Source organism: Balaenoptera acutorostrata, chromosome 10 (genome assembly GCF_949987535.1).
Source record: "Balaenoptera acutorostrata chromosome 10, mBalAcu1.1, whole genome shotgun sequence".
In the NCBI taxonomy this organism is placed as follows: domain Eukaryota; kingdom Metazoa; phylum Chordata; class Mammalia; order Artiodactyla; family Balaenopteridae; genus Balaenoptera; species Balaenoptera acutorostrata.
Window position 1 is genome coordinate 2,731,814 of NC_080073.1, and position 12,914 is coordinate 2,744,727.

General features: G+C 57.5%; 1 protein-coding gene across 1 annotated transcript in view; it reads right to left on the minus strand.

Annotated features, from left to right (window-relative positions):
* NUP210 (nucleoporin 210) overlaps nt 1-12,914 on the minus strand; it is a 132,679-nt gene that overhangs the window by 35,047 nt on the left and 84,718 nt on the right. Inside the window, exons 15-18 of the mRNA XM_057555657.1 lie at nt 8,563-8,784; nt 6,376-6,549; nt 921-1,113; nt 306-412 (exon numbers count right to left, since the gene is read on the minus strand). Of these exons, the coding sequence (XP_057411640.1) occupies nt 306-412; nt 921-1,113; nt 6,376-6,549; nt 8,563-8,784 (696 nt within the window). The remainder of the gene's footprint in view (nt 1-305; nt 413-920; nt 1,114-6,375; nt 6,550-8,562; nt 8,785-12,914) is intronic.

A 12,914-nucleotide genomic window follows, 5' to 3' on the forward strand; every position in this document is an offset into this window, starting at 1 on the left:
GCACACTCAGCTGGGGCCTTAAGTCGGGCCACGGCGGGGAAGGCCTGAGGGCCCCTGAGGCATGCGCCAGAGACGGCACGTGGCGAGGCCCCTCTGCCTTTCAGCTGGATCCCCCCGTTGCCTGCGTGCAGGGTGTGCCGCGGGGGAGACTGAGGCAGGGAGCCCCGTGAGGACGCACCCCTGATCAGCGAGCGGGGTGGTGACCGCGGTGCAGCCCAGCGAGGGGCTCAGGACGCTGGGACGCCGGGCACGGCACAGGAGAAGCAGGAGGGCTCCCCGCCCCCCCCCAGGGCCCTGGTCAGTACCGGCTGCTTCACTCTGGCCACGTCCAGGTGGGACTGCTGGTAGCCCGTGGCGGTGGCAGAGATGGCCGTGGTGCCCGAGGCCTGGTGAACTGAAATGGCCTGCAAACCTGAGCGCAGGAGAGAAACCGGCATCGGGTTTGGGCCCCGTTGCTGTATCTGTGAGGCGGCCCCTCCTTCCCTCTGTCTAATTTGTAGCTTTAAATCTCCCACAGCCCTAAAAATAGGTGATGGGCTTTGTTTACACTGTGTGCACCGTAAGAGTTAACGGGCCCTGAGCAAGGTTCCCGGGGCAGCTTAGAGGAGCTGGAGGAGACGGCTCAGCTCCCGGCCGTCGAGGGGTCTGTGATGGCAGCGTCACAGGGTCTCGACGCCAGGCCGGTCTGTGTACAACCTGGGGTTTGAGACTCAGCCGCCGTGTGCCCTGAGCTGTTTCCCCAGCTCCCACACAGAGAGGCCGTTCCTACGTCACAGACGTGTGAGGATTAAAGGAGAGTCCTGAAGCTCCCTGAGCTTCAGTCCTGGACAGAGCGGGGTCCCAGCCCTCCACCCACAGCTGCCGGCCCCTCTCGGCACGCGGCTCGTCTGTCTGGGGCCACCGCTCACCACCCGGCTCACCGTGCAACTTCTTTTGGCCGCTCCCATCGTCCCGGGACACCAGCTGCAAGGGTGGGTCCAGCTCGACGCTGGCCAGCGACGGCCTGCTGGACTCCCACTGGATGGTCAGCGAGCTGAAATTGTCGAACCTGCGGCCCTGCTGGTCGTAGGCGGCCAGGTCCAGCAGGGGGTTGCGATGGCTGGAGACCGGGACCTGCAGGAAGCCGAGGTTACCCGCCATGGCTGCGCCCCGGACTGGGCAGGGCCGCCCCTGACCACACGCTGCAGCGGACCTGCCGGCTGCCTCGTAAGCTCGTAGGGCTCCCGGTGAGCCAGTGGGGGGCAGGTCGCTAACGGATGGTCACTACTGCCTGCCAGCAAGGTGCCCCCCAGCCCTATGCAACCTGGCTTCCTGCTCCAGTCCGTGGTCCTCAGCGGGGGCCTTGGCGGGGTCTGGAAGCATTTTTGGCTGTCACACAGCAGGGGGCGCAACTGGCATGTAGTGCGTAGAGGTTGGGGTGTTGCCGAACACCCCAGGGTGCACTGGGCAGCCCCCCAAGAAGGGAGGATCTGGCCCCAAATGTCAGCAGTGCCGAGGCTGGGGGACCCCGCCCTCGGCCTCCCCACCCGAGCCAGGCTGCCCTCCTCCACTCAGCCCTCCCCTCTCCAAATCCTGCCACCTGCCCCCGCCCCACGCCCACCTCAGCCCCTCCAGGACGCCCCCCCTTCGTGGTTTAACAGGAACGCCAATTACACCCCAAAATGTCCCAGAGCCACTGGGATGGCAAAGCTTTCAGAGCTGAGTTCTCACCTGGCCTTGACCACCCCGGTGATGGGGGCTGCGATCCACCCACTGGGGGTGAGGACGGGTCCCGGGGAAGGGAAGGGACAGAGGTTGGCGGCGGCTGAGCGGCAGGCCCTTAGGATGCCACTCCAAAAGCCCACCTCCTGCTGCTCCAGCCGCGCACCTGAGCAGCTCTGCTCCTCAGAGCCCGAGGGGGATCGGCCTCCTTCCCCCCGACCTTGGCTCACCCCGCCCTCCCGGCCCGAATGGACGCCCGGGTCCCACAGCCTGGACTCAAATGCGCCTCCGCCCAGGCAAGCCACCCACTTTCTGGAGTTTCTCCACGTGAAGTGGGAATTGCACGAGATCCTCCTTCCAGGGCTCTGTTTTAAACAAGGGTCGCGTGAGAGCATTTTAAGGGGCCTGGCTCGTGTCACTATCGTGTCACCCAGGCAGGAGCCTGAGCTCAGCAGTATCCACACTTCACCAGGCACGGGTCCAGGAGGAAGCACTGGGCTTCTCTGGCCCTTGCAGTCAGGAGTGAGGGCATCACTTGCTTCGGCCAGTGAAATGTGACACGTAACTTGTGACAGTTCTGGGGGCAGAAGCTTGAATGGTCAGAACCTGATCTGCCAGCTCTCCTTCTCTGCCCACGTTCAACTTGCCCACGTTCCACCGCCCAAGTCTTGGAAGGAAGATAACGACGAAGCGGGGCCCCCAGCCCCCTGCGAGGCACACGCTGAGCGAGCGAGAAGTGAGCCCTTACTGTGCAGGGGTCTCGGTACTGCCGCCGAGCCCACCTGGCCCGCCTGATGCAGTCAGCAAACTCCCACCTCCCTCGCCCCCGGAGAACTCTGGACCAAAGCAGGTCCCAAATTCTAAATGCAGGTCAGCACGATCACCTGGGGATGCAAAGGAGTTTACAACCATTGTGGACGCGAGTCGGGAGCTGTGACTGTGGGCGGGGAGAACAAGGTGCGTATTCTAGAGGCCCCACTCTGTCCCCCAGATGCGACCCGGGGTGGAAAACTAACGTTCTTCCCTTCCTCCTACCCGGGGTGGAAAACTAACGTTCTTCCCTTCCTCCTCCTCCCTGGGGCGGGGCGGGGTGGGGGGGACATGAACAAAGCATCAATCATGCTCGCAGGTTCACTGGTCCTGCCAATGGCAAGAGCATCAGCCCCAAACGGGGAGGCTGAGGCTCAGAGATGTTAAGGTGCTTGCCCAAGGTCACACAGGTTTAGGCGTGGAACTCTCTGGTCTGATTTTAAAGCCCACAGGCCTCGCCAGACGCCGTGCAGCCTCTCCCCGGCACACGAGTCAAGCGGCAGCTCCATTCAAGCCCCAGCCTGTCACCTTCTGGCAGTGAGCTGCACGGCTGATGCCCAGCTCAGAGGACTGGGGTCAGGCCGGAGTGCAGTCCCACTTTGTCACTCCGACAGGTCAGCCCCGTTTTAGTGCCTGGCCTCACCAGTGACCGACTCCGCAAACACGTCCTGGGCAGCCTCTGGCTTTGGAGACGTATAAAGTGAAACTGATTTGCACCAGGATGTGTGGCAGGGATATATCTTCCTCAGGGTCCCCTGGTGAGACCATAAATCTCAGGGGCCATGCCTGCCTGGCTTGCGGCTCTGGAATCCCAGGACGGATGGATCACAAGGCAATTCTGTGTTTGAGCAAAGATCTACGACACACGAGAACCAATTCAGAGCCGCGCTCGCTGCCTGACCGACATCTTTCAGCCAAGAGACAACCCTGGGCTGACCCCGAGGTCACAGCCGACAGACGGCCAGACTCGGCTCCTTCAGCGAGTAGCCAATGTTTAAGTACAGGAAAGAGGCACATGGATCTGACTGCTTTTTCCTTTGAAATTGAGAAGGTTTGGCCAGCCTGGGGTTGAACAGGCTGGAGCTGAGGGGGCTTTGGAGGGGCACCCGCTGTTCAGGCCTGACCGTCCCCCCCGGCCCTGTCCTCAGCACCAGGCCCGTGAGCCTGCAGAATAAGGGCAGGGGGTGGGGGGGGTGCTGGGGAGGGGTCCCTGGATCACTCATCCATCCACCATTCACTGAGCTCCCACCACGAGCTGGGCCCTGAGAGAGAGACTCACAGAGATGAAATGAGTACAGGCGCAGCTCGGAGATACTGCGCTTCGCAGATCCCTCATTTTTATAACCTGAAGGTTCGTGGCAACCGTGTGTCGAGCGATTCTGTCAGTGCCATTTTCCCAACAGCATTTGTTCACTTCATGTCTCTGGGTCACGTTCTGGTAATTCTCGCAATAGTTCAGACCTTTTCATCATTATTATATGTACTTGTTAGGGTGCCTGTGATCAGGGACCTTTGAAGTTCCTGCCACGACTCACTGAAGGCTCAGAGGACGGTTAGCAATTTTTAGCCATAAAGGCCTTTCTAATTAAGGTCTGTACATTGTTTCTTTAGCCATAACACTATTGCACACTTAATAGACTATAGGATAATATAAATGTAGCTTTTATACGCCCTGGGAAACCAAGAAGTTCCTGAGACTTGTTTTACTGCAACATTCGCACTGTACTGCAGGGTCTGGAACCGAACCCACGCTGTCTCCGAGGTCTGCCTGTGCGTAAATTCTACAGCATTAGTTGATGTTAGGTGCTTGGGGGCGGGGAGGGGGAGAAGGGAACCGCGTAGGAAATGCTGAGTGGGGACCTTCAGATAAGGTCTAAGGCTGAGGAAGGCCCCCCCGAGAAGGTAACGTGTGAATAAAGAGCTGCGGGTTCAGGAGGGAAACAATTCCAGCCAGGGGACAGCAAGCCAGACCATGGGACTGTCCCAGCGTCCGAGCACTGATCGCGGGGGGACGGTGACGGGCGGTCTCAGGGCCTGCAGGTCCCATTCTGACTCCCTATGTCCAGTCCCGTTTATCCCCCGCAGTAACTCTGGATGTCACCGTCATCACTCAAAGGAGGCAGCTGCACAGCGGGTGGGATTCAGGCCGGGCCTGAATCCGGCTCCCCGGCGCACACACGGTGGACCCAGCAAGCCGAGTCTTCCAAGCATCCAGACATATATGATGTCTTTCTTTCCACAAGGGATAATTTGCTGAGTACATAAAAGTGATTTAAAGTGTAAGACTTTCAGGGCATTCATCTCAACAGCCCCCAAAGTCTTTTCCTGAACACACACAGATTTTCGCCTTAGGGAAGACGGTCAGCCGCTCCGTGACATGCACACCCAGGCCTGGGATGGGGAGGATGCGGCACCGTGGCAACGAGCCTGCGGACGGGCCCGGGGCTCTGAGCCCGGCTCTCCGCCCGCAGGAGGACGCTCCCTGCAGGCCCGCGGGGCAGGGGAGAGGGCCCTGAGCCGCACACGAAGACTCCCCACTTTAACCAGCGCCGTCCAGGCCCCAGTCCTCACGGGACCAGCGGAGGGGCTCACGTGCCTCAGGGCTGAGGGGTCAGTGAAGCCCCCCACGATCGCCAGAGCAGCGGGAGAAAAAGCTGCACTAAGCTCGCAAGGACAGGAGGCCCAGAGGCACGGGCCAGACGGTGGGCTTGTTCCCGAGTCCCAGGCCCTGGAGTCTGGCGCCTCCCCTAGAGCTTCAGAGGGATGCATCTTGAACAAACAGCAGCGGGAGCCGACTCCCAATCTCACTGCCCCAGGCAGGCAGCTGGATACACCCCGGGGCTGACTGCAGGCTGGGGCTGGGAGAGAAGCATCTGCAGGGCTGCTGAGGAGGCACTGGACTTGGAGGTGGACAGACGTAGGTTCTGCCTGTGGGTCCAGCCCTCAGGGACGAGGAACAAGGCACACACAGCGGTTCTGATCACTGTGTGGGCAGCAGGGATGCAGAGACCCTGGGCTGGCCCCGGGGCCTTTGCACTTGCTGTTCCACCTGCCTGGGGCACCCTGAGCTTGGCCCCTCTTGGCTGGCACCCCGAGCACGGGCGTGAGCCCGTGTGCCCTCCTCACAGGGGCCTTTCCCTATAGTCTGAGGTCCCCTGTCTCCACAGGGCTTCCCACCCTCCCATCCACCACGTCTGCTGTGGGCCTCCTGTTGGCTCCGAGGCCCGAGCCTCGCCTGCCCTGGGTACTCTGCGTTCCAGAACCTGACGTGTGCCCGGCACAGGGGGTGAGATCCAGCAAACGTATGCTGAGGGATGAGAAGACTGGCTCCCTTCCGAGAAGGGCCACAGCCGGCCAGCAGGGCGTGTGCATGCCTGACCCTGACCAGGGGGCTTCCAAATCCTCCACGTCCAGCCGTCTGGTCTCGAGGGTCTCAGGGGTGGAGGCTGGACTGCTGTCACCTCACATCCCCCTGCTGTCAGGGACCCCAGCGACCTTCTTCCCTCTGCCCGCAGTGACCTTGGAAACACAGCGCCATCCCCCGCAGCGTGGAGAAGCCTACGGCCAGCCACTCCCTCTGCAACCCCTGCCTTGAGACAAGAACCCCACCTTAACAGCCTCGAGCCACAGAGGAAAGCGACGAGATCTGTACAGACGGCCAAGTGCCCGCGCAGAGAGGCGGCAGAGTCCGGGCGCTGCCACCAGCAGCTGTGACGCAGGGGATGCCCCACCCCTCCAGGTCCCGGGCCCCATGTGTCACACGCAGACAAGTGCCCACCGGACACGGCGAGTGTAGTGGGGCTGAGGGGGCAGCACCGGGCGTCGCCTGGCCCACCCACGCCGCCTCCCCAGAAGGCCACTCACCACCTGCTTGTTCTGCTGCAGCAGCGGGCAGGACAGGTCCAGCTGCGGGCTGGCGTAGACGGGCGTCAGGGTGAGCCTGGAGGGCGGCGCACACACGAACTTCACCACGGCGGGCTCCAGCGCCGGGAAGGGGTTCGTGAGGCTGGGCCTATTCCCCACCGTGAGGGCGATGACCTGGCGGGGCAGAAGCAGCCGTCAGACACCCCACGTCTGAGCCCCTGCTCCACTGGGAGTCCCCGGGGCTCAGGGAGCTCCTCTGCAGAACGGGGGTGGTGGTGACGCCCACATCCCAAGCGGGTTACAATGGTCCAGCGACACACGCCCAGGAGAGGGCACCCTCAACGTGCAAGAGACCTTCCGACAGGGGCCCCGGCGCCCTCTACTAACAGAACAGAACCACCGCCTGCTCCTGGGCCCGAGGAGGAGGGGGGTCGGGGGGACACCGCACAGCTTCTCCCGGGACCCTAGGAAGACCCCAAGGCTGACTAGCAAACTGACAAGCTTGTGGGTTTTGAATGGGGAATCCACAGTGACTTGCAGACACCCACCACAACGAGGGGCAGGCGCTGGAGAGTGTGTCTGATGGACTGAGCCCCTTGGGGAGAGACCAGCTACGGGGTACGGAGGGCGGGGCCGGAGAGCAGGTGCTGGAGTCACAGCCCCGCCCTCCTTCCGCCTCTTAGAGAAGCTCAGGTGGAGGCTGCAAAGACGGAAATTAAAGGTGCAAGAAAAGACACGGAGATTTACGTTTGCTTTCAGAGCTGGGACCTCAGAAATCAAGCCCGGCCCGCGTTTTACGAGCCACACGGCTCACGGCCGGTCCTGAGGGAGCGGCCCCCGGCCCCTCAGAGACACTCACTTTCACGGGCCAGAAAAGTCCGGTCCAGAAGCCCCTCAGCCTTCCTGACCACGAGGCAGGACAGAGGGCAGTGTCCTTGCTGACCCCCGACACCCCAGGAAGCGACCCCAGAGCACCAGGGTAGGGGGCCCTCGGGGCGACCCTGTTGAGGGTCCAACCCCTACCGTCCGAGGGGGACACAGATGACTGAGCCAAGCCAGGGATAAGAAGCTTCTCTACATTCATTTTTGACTAAGTTTATTCTTGTTGTGGTATTTATTATGATGTGTTTATTTTTCTTATTCTTCAATTGATTTTGTAAAAAAAAAAAAAACCAATGAAGCCAGTGGAAGTGGGCCTCTCACTGTGCATCTTTTCCACTCACACCAAGCCAGTCTCGTTGTGGCCGGCTTCATGAGGGTGCCTGGGGGCCGTGTGTGTGTGTGTGTGTGTGTGTGTGTGTGTGTGTTTTAACATCAACTGACATGCTTTGTACTAGTAAATAAACACAGAAAGGTGTTCTTCACTTCTGCCAAGAAATGGGCTCTCTCCTATCTTTCTTGATTCATGCTGGCCTCCTCACCCCTTGCTTTCTGTTTCCTGGCACCCTGGGAATGGAGGGTTATACCCCTACTATAACCAGACAAGTGTGCAGCCCTGAGCCTGGGACTGCCGGGCACAGGGGAACGGAGGGGCGAGCTGCTGCTCTATCCAGCCGATGCTGGCCCTGCAGGGACCACAGGTGCATTGTGCTCAGTCCACCCAGGTTAATTTTTTTGGTTTTCAGCATTAAAAAAAAAAATCAGGACACTTCATACACCTGAAGTTAATATAATATTGTAAATCAACTATATTTCAATCTAAAAAAAAAGATTTCACAGAAAAAAATATTGGGATTCTCGGCTCATCCTGAAACACCGAAAAGATCTGCCCACCCTGGGTCTGCAGTCTCACTCATCTATAATATTGATACTTGCCTGACCCTGGAGGCCTCCGACTTTGCGAGCCCGATCTCATCCCACCCGTCCTTGACAGTGGGGAGTGCTGACGCCCTGGAGCAGGAGGAGATCGCCCCCGGTGTGGAAAGAGAGGCAGGACTGGCCAGCATGTAGCGGGGTCCCAAGTGCCGCACCCAGCTAGGCCCAGATGGTGGTCACTCAACCACCCCACCACTCTGATCCTCAGTATGCCTGTCTGTGAAATGGGTACAACAGCCACGGCTGTCTCTCAGGGTTGCCTCGAGGAGTTAAGATAAAATAATGCTGCGAGGCACAGCGGGGTACTCGGGGGACGTGACTTTCCATCCCTCGCTCTGGGCAAGGTGGGTCTGGGGGTGGCCGCGCGCTCACCTGCTCTCCCAAGACCTGGCAGGTCACGAGGATCCAGTGTTGCTGGTGATTCCGGGCGGCAGGGGGCCCAAAGAGAGCCAGACTGACGCTGTCCATGTCCTCAGAGGTGACGTTGCGGAAGAACTTGGAAGGTTCCAGGACCCAGGGTCTGGGACCCCCCTCGAAGAGCATCTCCTTTGAGGAGCCGAGGGTCACCAAGGCGACAGAGGAGGGGTCCACAGCCTGTGGGAGAAAAGAGGGGAAGAGTCAACCTCTCCCTGGGAGAGGCGAGCCTGCCAGGGCTGGGTGGGGGGCTCACTCTCTGGTCCTTGCTTTACTTGGTGCTCCTCGTCCTGCCAGGAAATGATCTGTTTGGGCGTCTGTCTCCCCAACTGGCCTATAGGCTCATTAAAGGAAAGGCGTGTCTGTTTCCTCTCGTATCTGCAGCGTGATCTCAACCACATGAGAAATGAAAGACCGTACAGACAAACTGAAATATTTTTAAAAGAGTAAATTACAACTACACTGTGATACTATTTCTCTGCCATCTGATTAGCAAAGATCCAAAAGTCTGAGCACACACACTGCTGGTGAGTCTGTAGAGAAACACGCACTCTTTTATAAAATTAACTTGTTTTTTGAGATACAATTGACATATAACATTATATTAGTTTCATTAGTACAACATAGTGTTTTGATATTGGTATATATTGCTAAATGATCACCACAATAAGTCTAGTTAACATCTGTCACCACACAAAGTTACAATTTTTTTTTTCTTGTGATGAGAACTTTTAAGATCTATTCTCTCAGCAATTTTCAAGAACAGTATTATTGAGAAACGTGTTCTATCCCGCTGGGGAGACAGGAAAACGGCACAACCCCCACAGAGGGAAATTTGGCAATATCTACTAAAATGACAGTCATATTTATCCCTTGTCCAAGCAACATTCCTTCTAGGAATGGACTCCGAAGATATGCCTCCATGAATATATAAAATATACGCACAGAGCTACACATTACAGTATTATCTTTAAGAGTAAAAGCTTGGAAACAGCACAAACACCCATCAGCAGGGGCCTAGTTAGGTAAACTGTGGTCTATCCATACGATGGAATGTCAAACAAAGATCTTCCCGTGCGGATGTGGAGAGATTTGCAGGTTATTTTCTTTATTTTCCAAGCAAAGAAGCAAGGTGCAGAACAGGATATCTAGCATACTACCTTTGAGTAAGAGAGGAACGGGCAGGGCATAAGAACATATAATCGTTCTTGCTGACTTTTGCAAAAAGAGACACTGAAACTGTAAAATGGAAACTAATCAAAATAGTTTTTGACAAGAGGCAGGGAAGGGACGGAAGTGAGGCTTCTGGGTGTACTTTGAATACAGGTTTAACTTGGGAACCACATAAACAACTTAGACAAAAAATAAGGTTAAAAAAAGCAAACCCTAAAACTGAGAAGAAATGGAAACAAATGATTCTACCTGTGACAGGATGATCATCTCAATGCTGAGAAGACCAAACCTGCATCAATCCCCTCTTCTTGGACTAATTGACCTTAACCTCTTGTGATTCCCAATATCTTTTAGGCCAAGAGTTGCAAACACCTGTTAGCCCCAAGGTCCAACTCTGATTGGCTGGTAATGGCTATGGGGGTGGGGATCTGTGCTCCTGAGGCTGAATCAGTGCTTGGCAATAAAGGCAGCCAGGATTGATTAGCAATGTCTGCAGTGGGCACAGACGGGCACACACAGAAGCCGTGCCTGCATTAGACCAGAGTCCACAGAGGCAGAGTGACTTCTCGTTCAGAATCGTCAGTGTCCTAGGCACGTGGAGGTTACCAGGAACCCACATCAAGTAAGTCCTTGACAGCTTAATGCCCAGAACACACAGAATACTTGACTGTTACCTCCAGGCCCGCCTCCCCCAAGCCCTACTCACCTGGACCCCTTAAAGCCCTGTGAGTGTTCGTGCAGATCAGGGTACAGCGACCCGTCTCAGACCCTCTGCAGCAGAGACCCTGTGGGGATGTCATGAGCCTGGGCTGAGCCAAAGCCTCCCCCACCCAGCCAGTGCCAGCCTCCCGTTCCCTCCATTTTGGCCCACCGTGTTTGCCAGCCCGCTGCTGTGGTCATCTCTGCTGACCTGCTCATCAGACCCCTGATGCTCCGCTCAGCTCTTTCCATGCTCTCACCCCATGGGGGCTGCTTCCCCCAACTGCCAACAGCCTGAAGGCCTCGCAGGTACAGACTGATACCCACTCAGCTGTCACCGCAGTCCTGGACCTGGAGCAGTGCCCCAGCCAACTGCACCTCCGTATGGAGAGGGAATGTCACTGCGTGACAGCCTTAAGATGTCACATACCCTTGAGGATGGAGGCGGGTCGGGGCAAGGTGATGATCTGCCGAGGCCTGTGGGGCTCAGGTCTCCTTGGTTGGGTGCTAAACCCTTAGTAAAGAAAGGGCATCACTTGTCAGTGAGAATTCTGTCCTTTTGACTTTTTTTTTTGCAATATGAATAATTTTCTGAATTTGCTGTCAGTTAGCTCTCCAGGCATCCCTCCCTGAACACGTGTGCACAGGTGTGTACACACACACAATTCCAAGGAGCCCCCCACAGACTCTACCTTGCTACATGCCCACCAAAGAAACCATCAACAGGGCCCTTTTCCTGCACGTGATGAGGGCCTTTGGCCCTTCCTCCCTGGACCACCCCTCCCTCCTCAAGACAGCTGCCCGGCCTGCTTCTATACTTCACTCAGGCCTCTGTGCAAACCTCCTCCTCAGGGAGGCCTTCTTGGATCCCCTGTCCAAGGCAGGACCTCCTGTCACCTGTTACCTCCCTTCCCAGCTGGACTGCCCTTCTCACCACCTGCCATCACTTCCTGTGTGTTCTTAAGTGCATTTGCTTCTCTGTCCCCAGAGCTAGAATGAAGCTGTCACTCAGCTGTGTGACCTTAAGCAGGTTAATGTCTATAAGGCTCAGTCTCCCTTCCTATAAAATGGGTACAATGAGAACCCTGCCTCATGGGTTATCGCAGATTCAAGGGGGCATGAATGGGAGCCCTGAACACATGTGTAGCATATGCTCAGTAAATGGCCCCCACTACTGTCAACTGTCACCCCCATTTTGCAGATGGAAAGAGTGAAGCCCAGCAAGCGGAAGCAACTCGTCCAAGTTCACCCAGCTGGCGGGCCCGGGTCTGTTCCGACTCCAGATGCCCTGCTCTCACCCGTCTCATCACCACAACCAGAACAGCTCTGCTGTGGACAAAGCAGGTCACTGTAAACCTTGCAGCAGGGTTTTTTCCTGACCAGCCCAATAGGAAAGACTGTGCAAAAGTACCACATGTCCTATAATTAAAGCTGGAGAATGATCAATTATCACCTTGCTGTGTAATTCCCTTCCCATCCAGGCATAAAAGTGTCACTGAATCCTGTGCCAGGGAGATAGTTAATAATCAGCACGGCTAATGAAGGACACTGGTAAATCGTACCGGGGGTGTCAACACCCAGATACCGGAACAGGCCAAGCAGGAGAGGAGGGGCCCCGCGTCGCGTCGAGACCTTCTCTCTCAGGGACTCAATTTCCTGGTTTGCAAAACAGGAGGGCGTCCGGTCATCAAGAGGCCCTTAGCACCAGCAGTCTGCGTTTCCAGGAGATGGACTTACCCGCCTCAGTCCAAGATCCAGAGAAAAGGGGAGGGGAGGGGAGGGGAGGGGAGGGGAGGGGAGGGGAGGGGAGGGGAGGGGAGGGGAGGGGAGGGGCAGTTGGAGCTGACAGTCTCCCCCGCCGCCCCGGCACCTGGCTGATCCAGAGGATCCAGGGTGCACAGCCCACGCTGACATCACCGGGATGAAGGAGCCAGGCGGGGACCCCAGAACCCGGCACTCCAGGCCCCCAAAGGGTAACCCGCAGGTGGGGTGACAATGTACCCCAAACTGCTGCAGCCAACCAGGCTGAAGAGGAACTGCGGTGTTGGCCGTGAAGGGAGTTAGGGAACCGGCAAGACAGCCCCCCTCTGTCTGCGGACCAATTAGACAGAAGAGGTTATAGGTAAGTCGGGCCAGGGGGTGGGGTGGGGGGCTGGCGAGTGGCACCTGGAAGATCTGGGGAGGGTCTTTCTTCTGCCAGTGGGGGGCGTCCTTACAATGTGCTTCCAAGACACGGCCACTCACCCTCCCCGCCAGCAGCAGGGGTCTCATGGGTGTGACTGTCCTTCCCTGACCTCACCCGCTGCCCACTGCTGCATGAGAACATCCAGCTCCTAACACATCTAAACCCTCTCTCGACCTGACCCAGGGAGCCCCACAGTCTCATGCCCCACTCCGAGATACACACACTCCTTCCGGTGCCCCACCAGCCGAGCTTC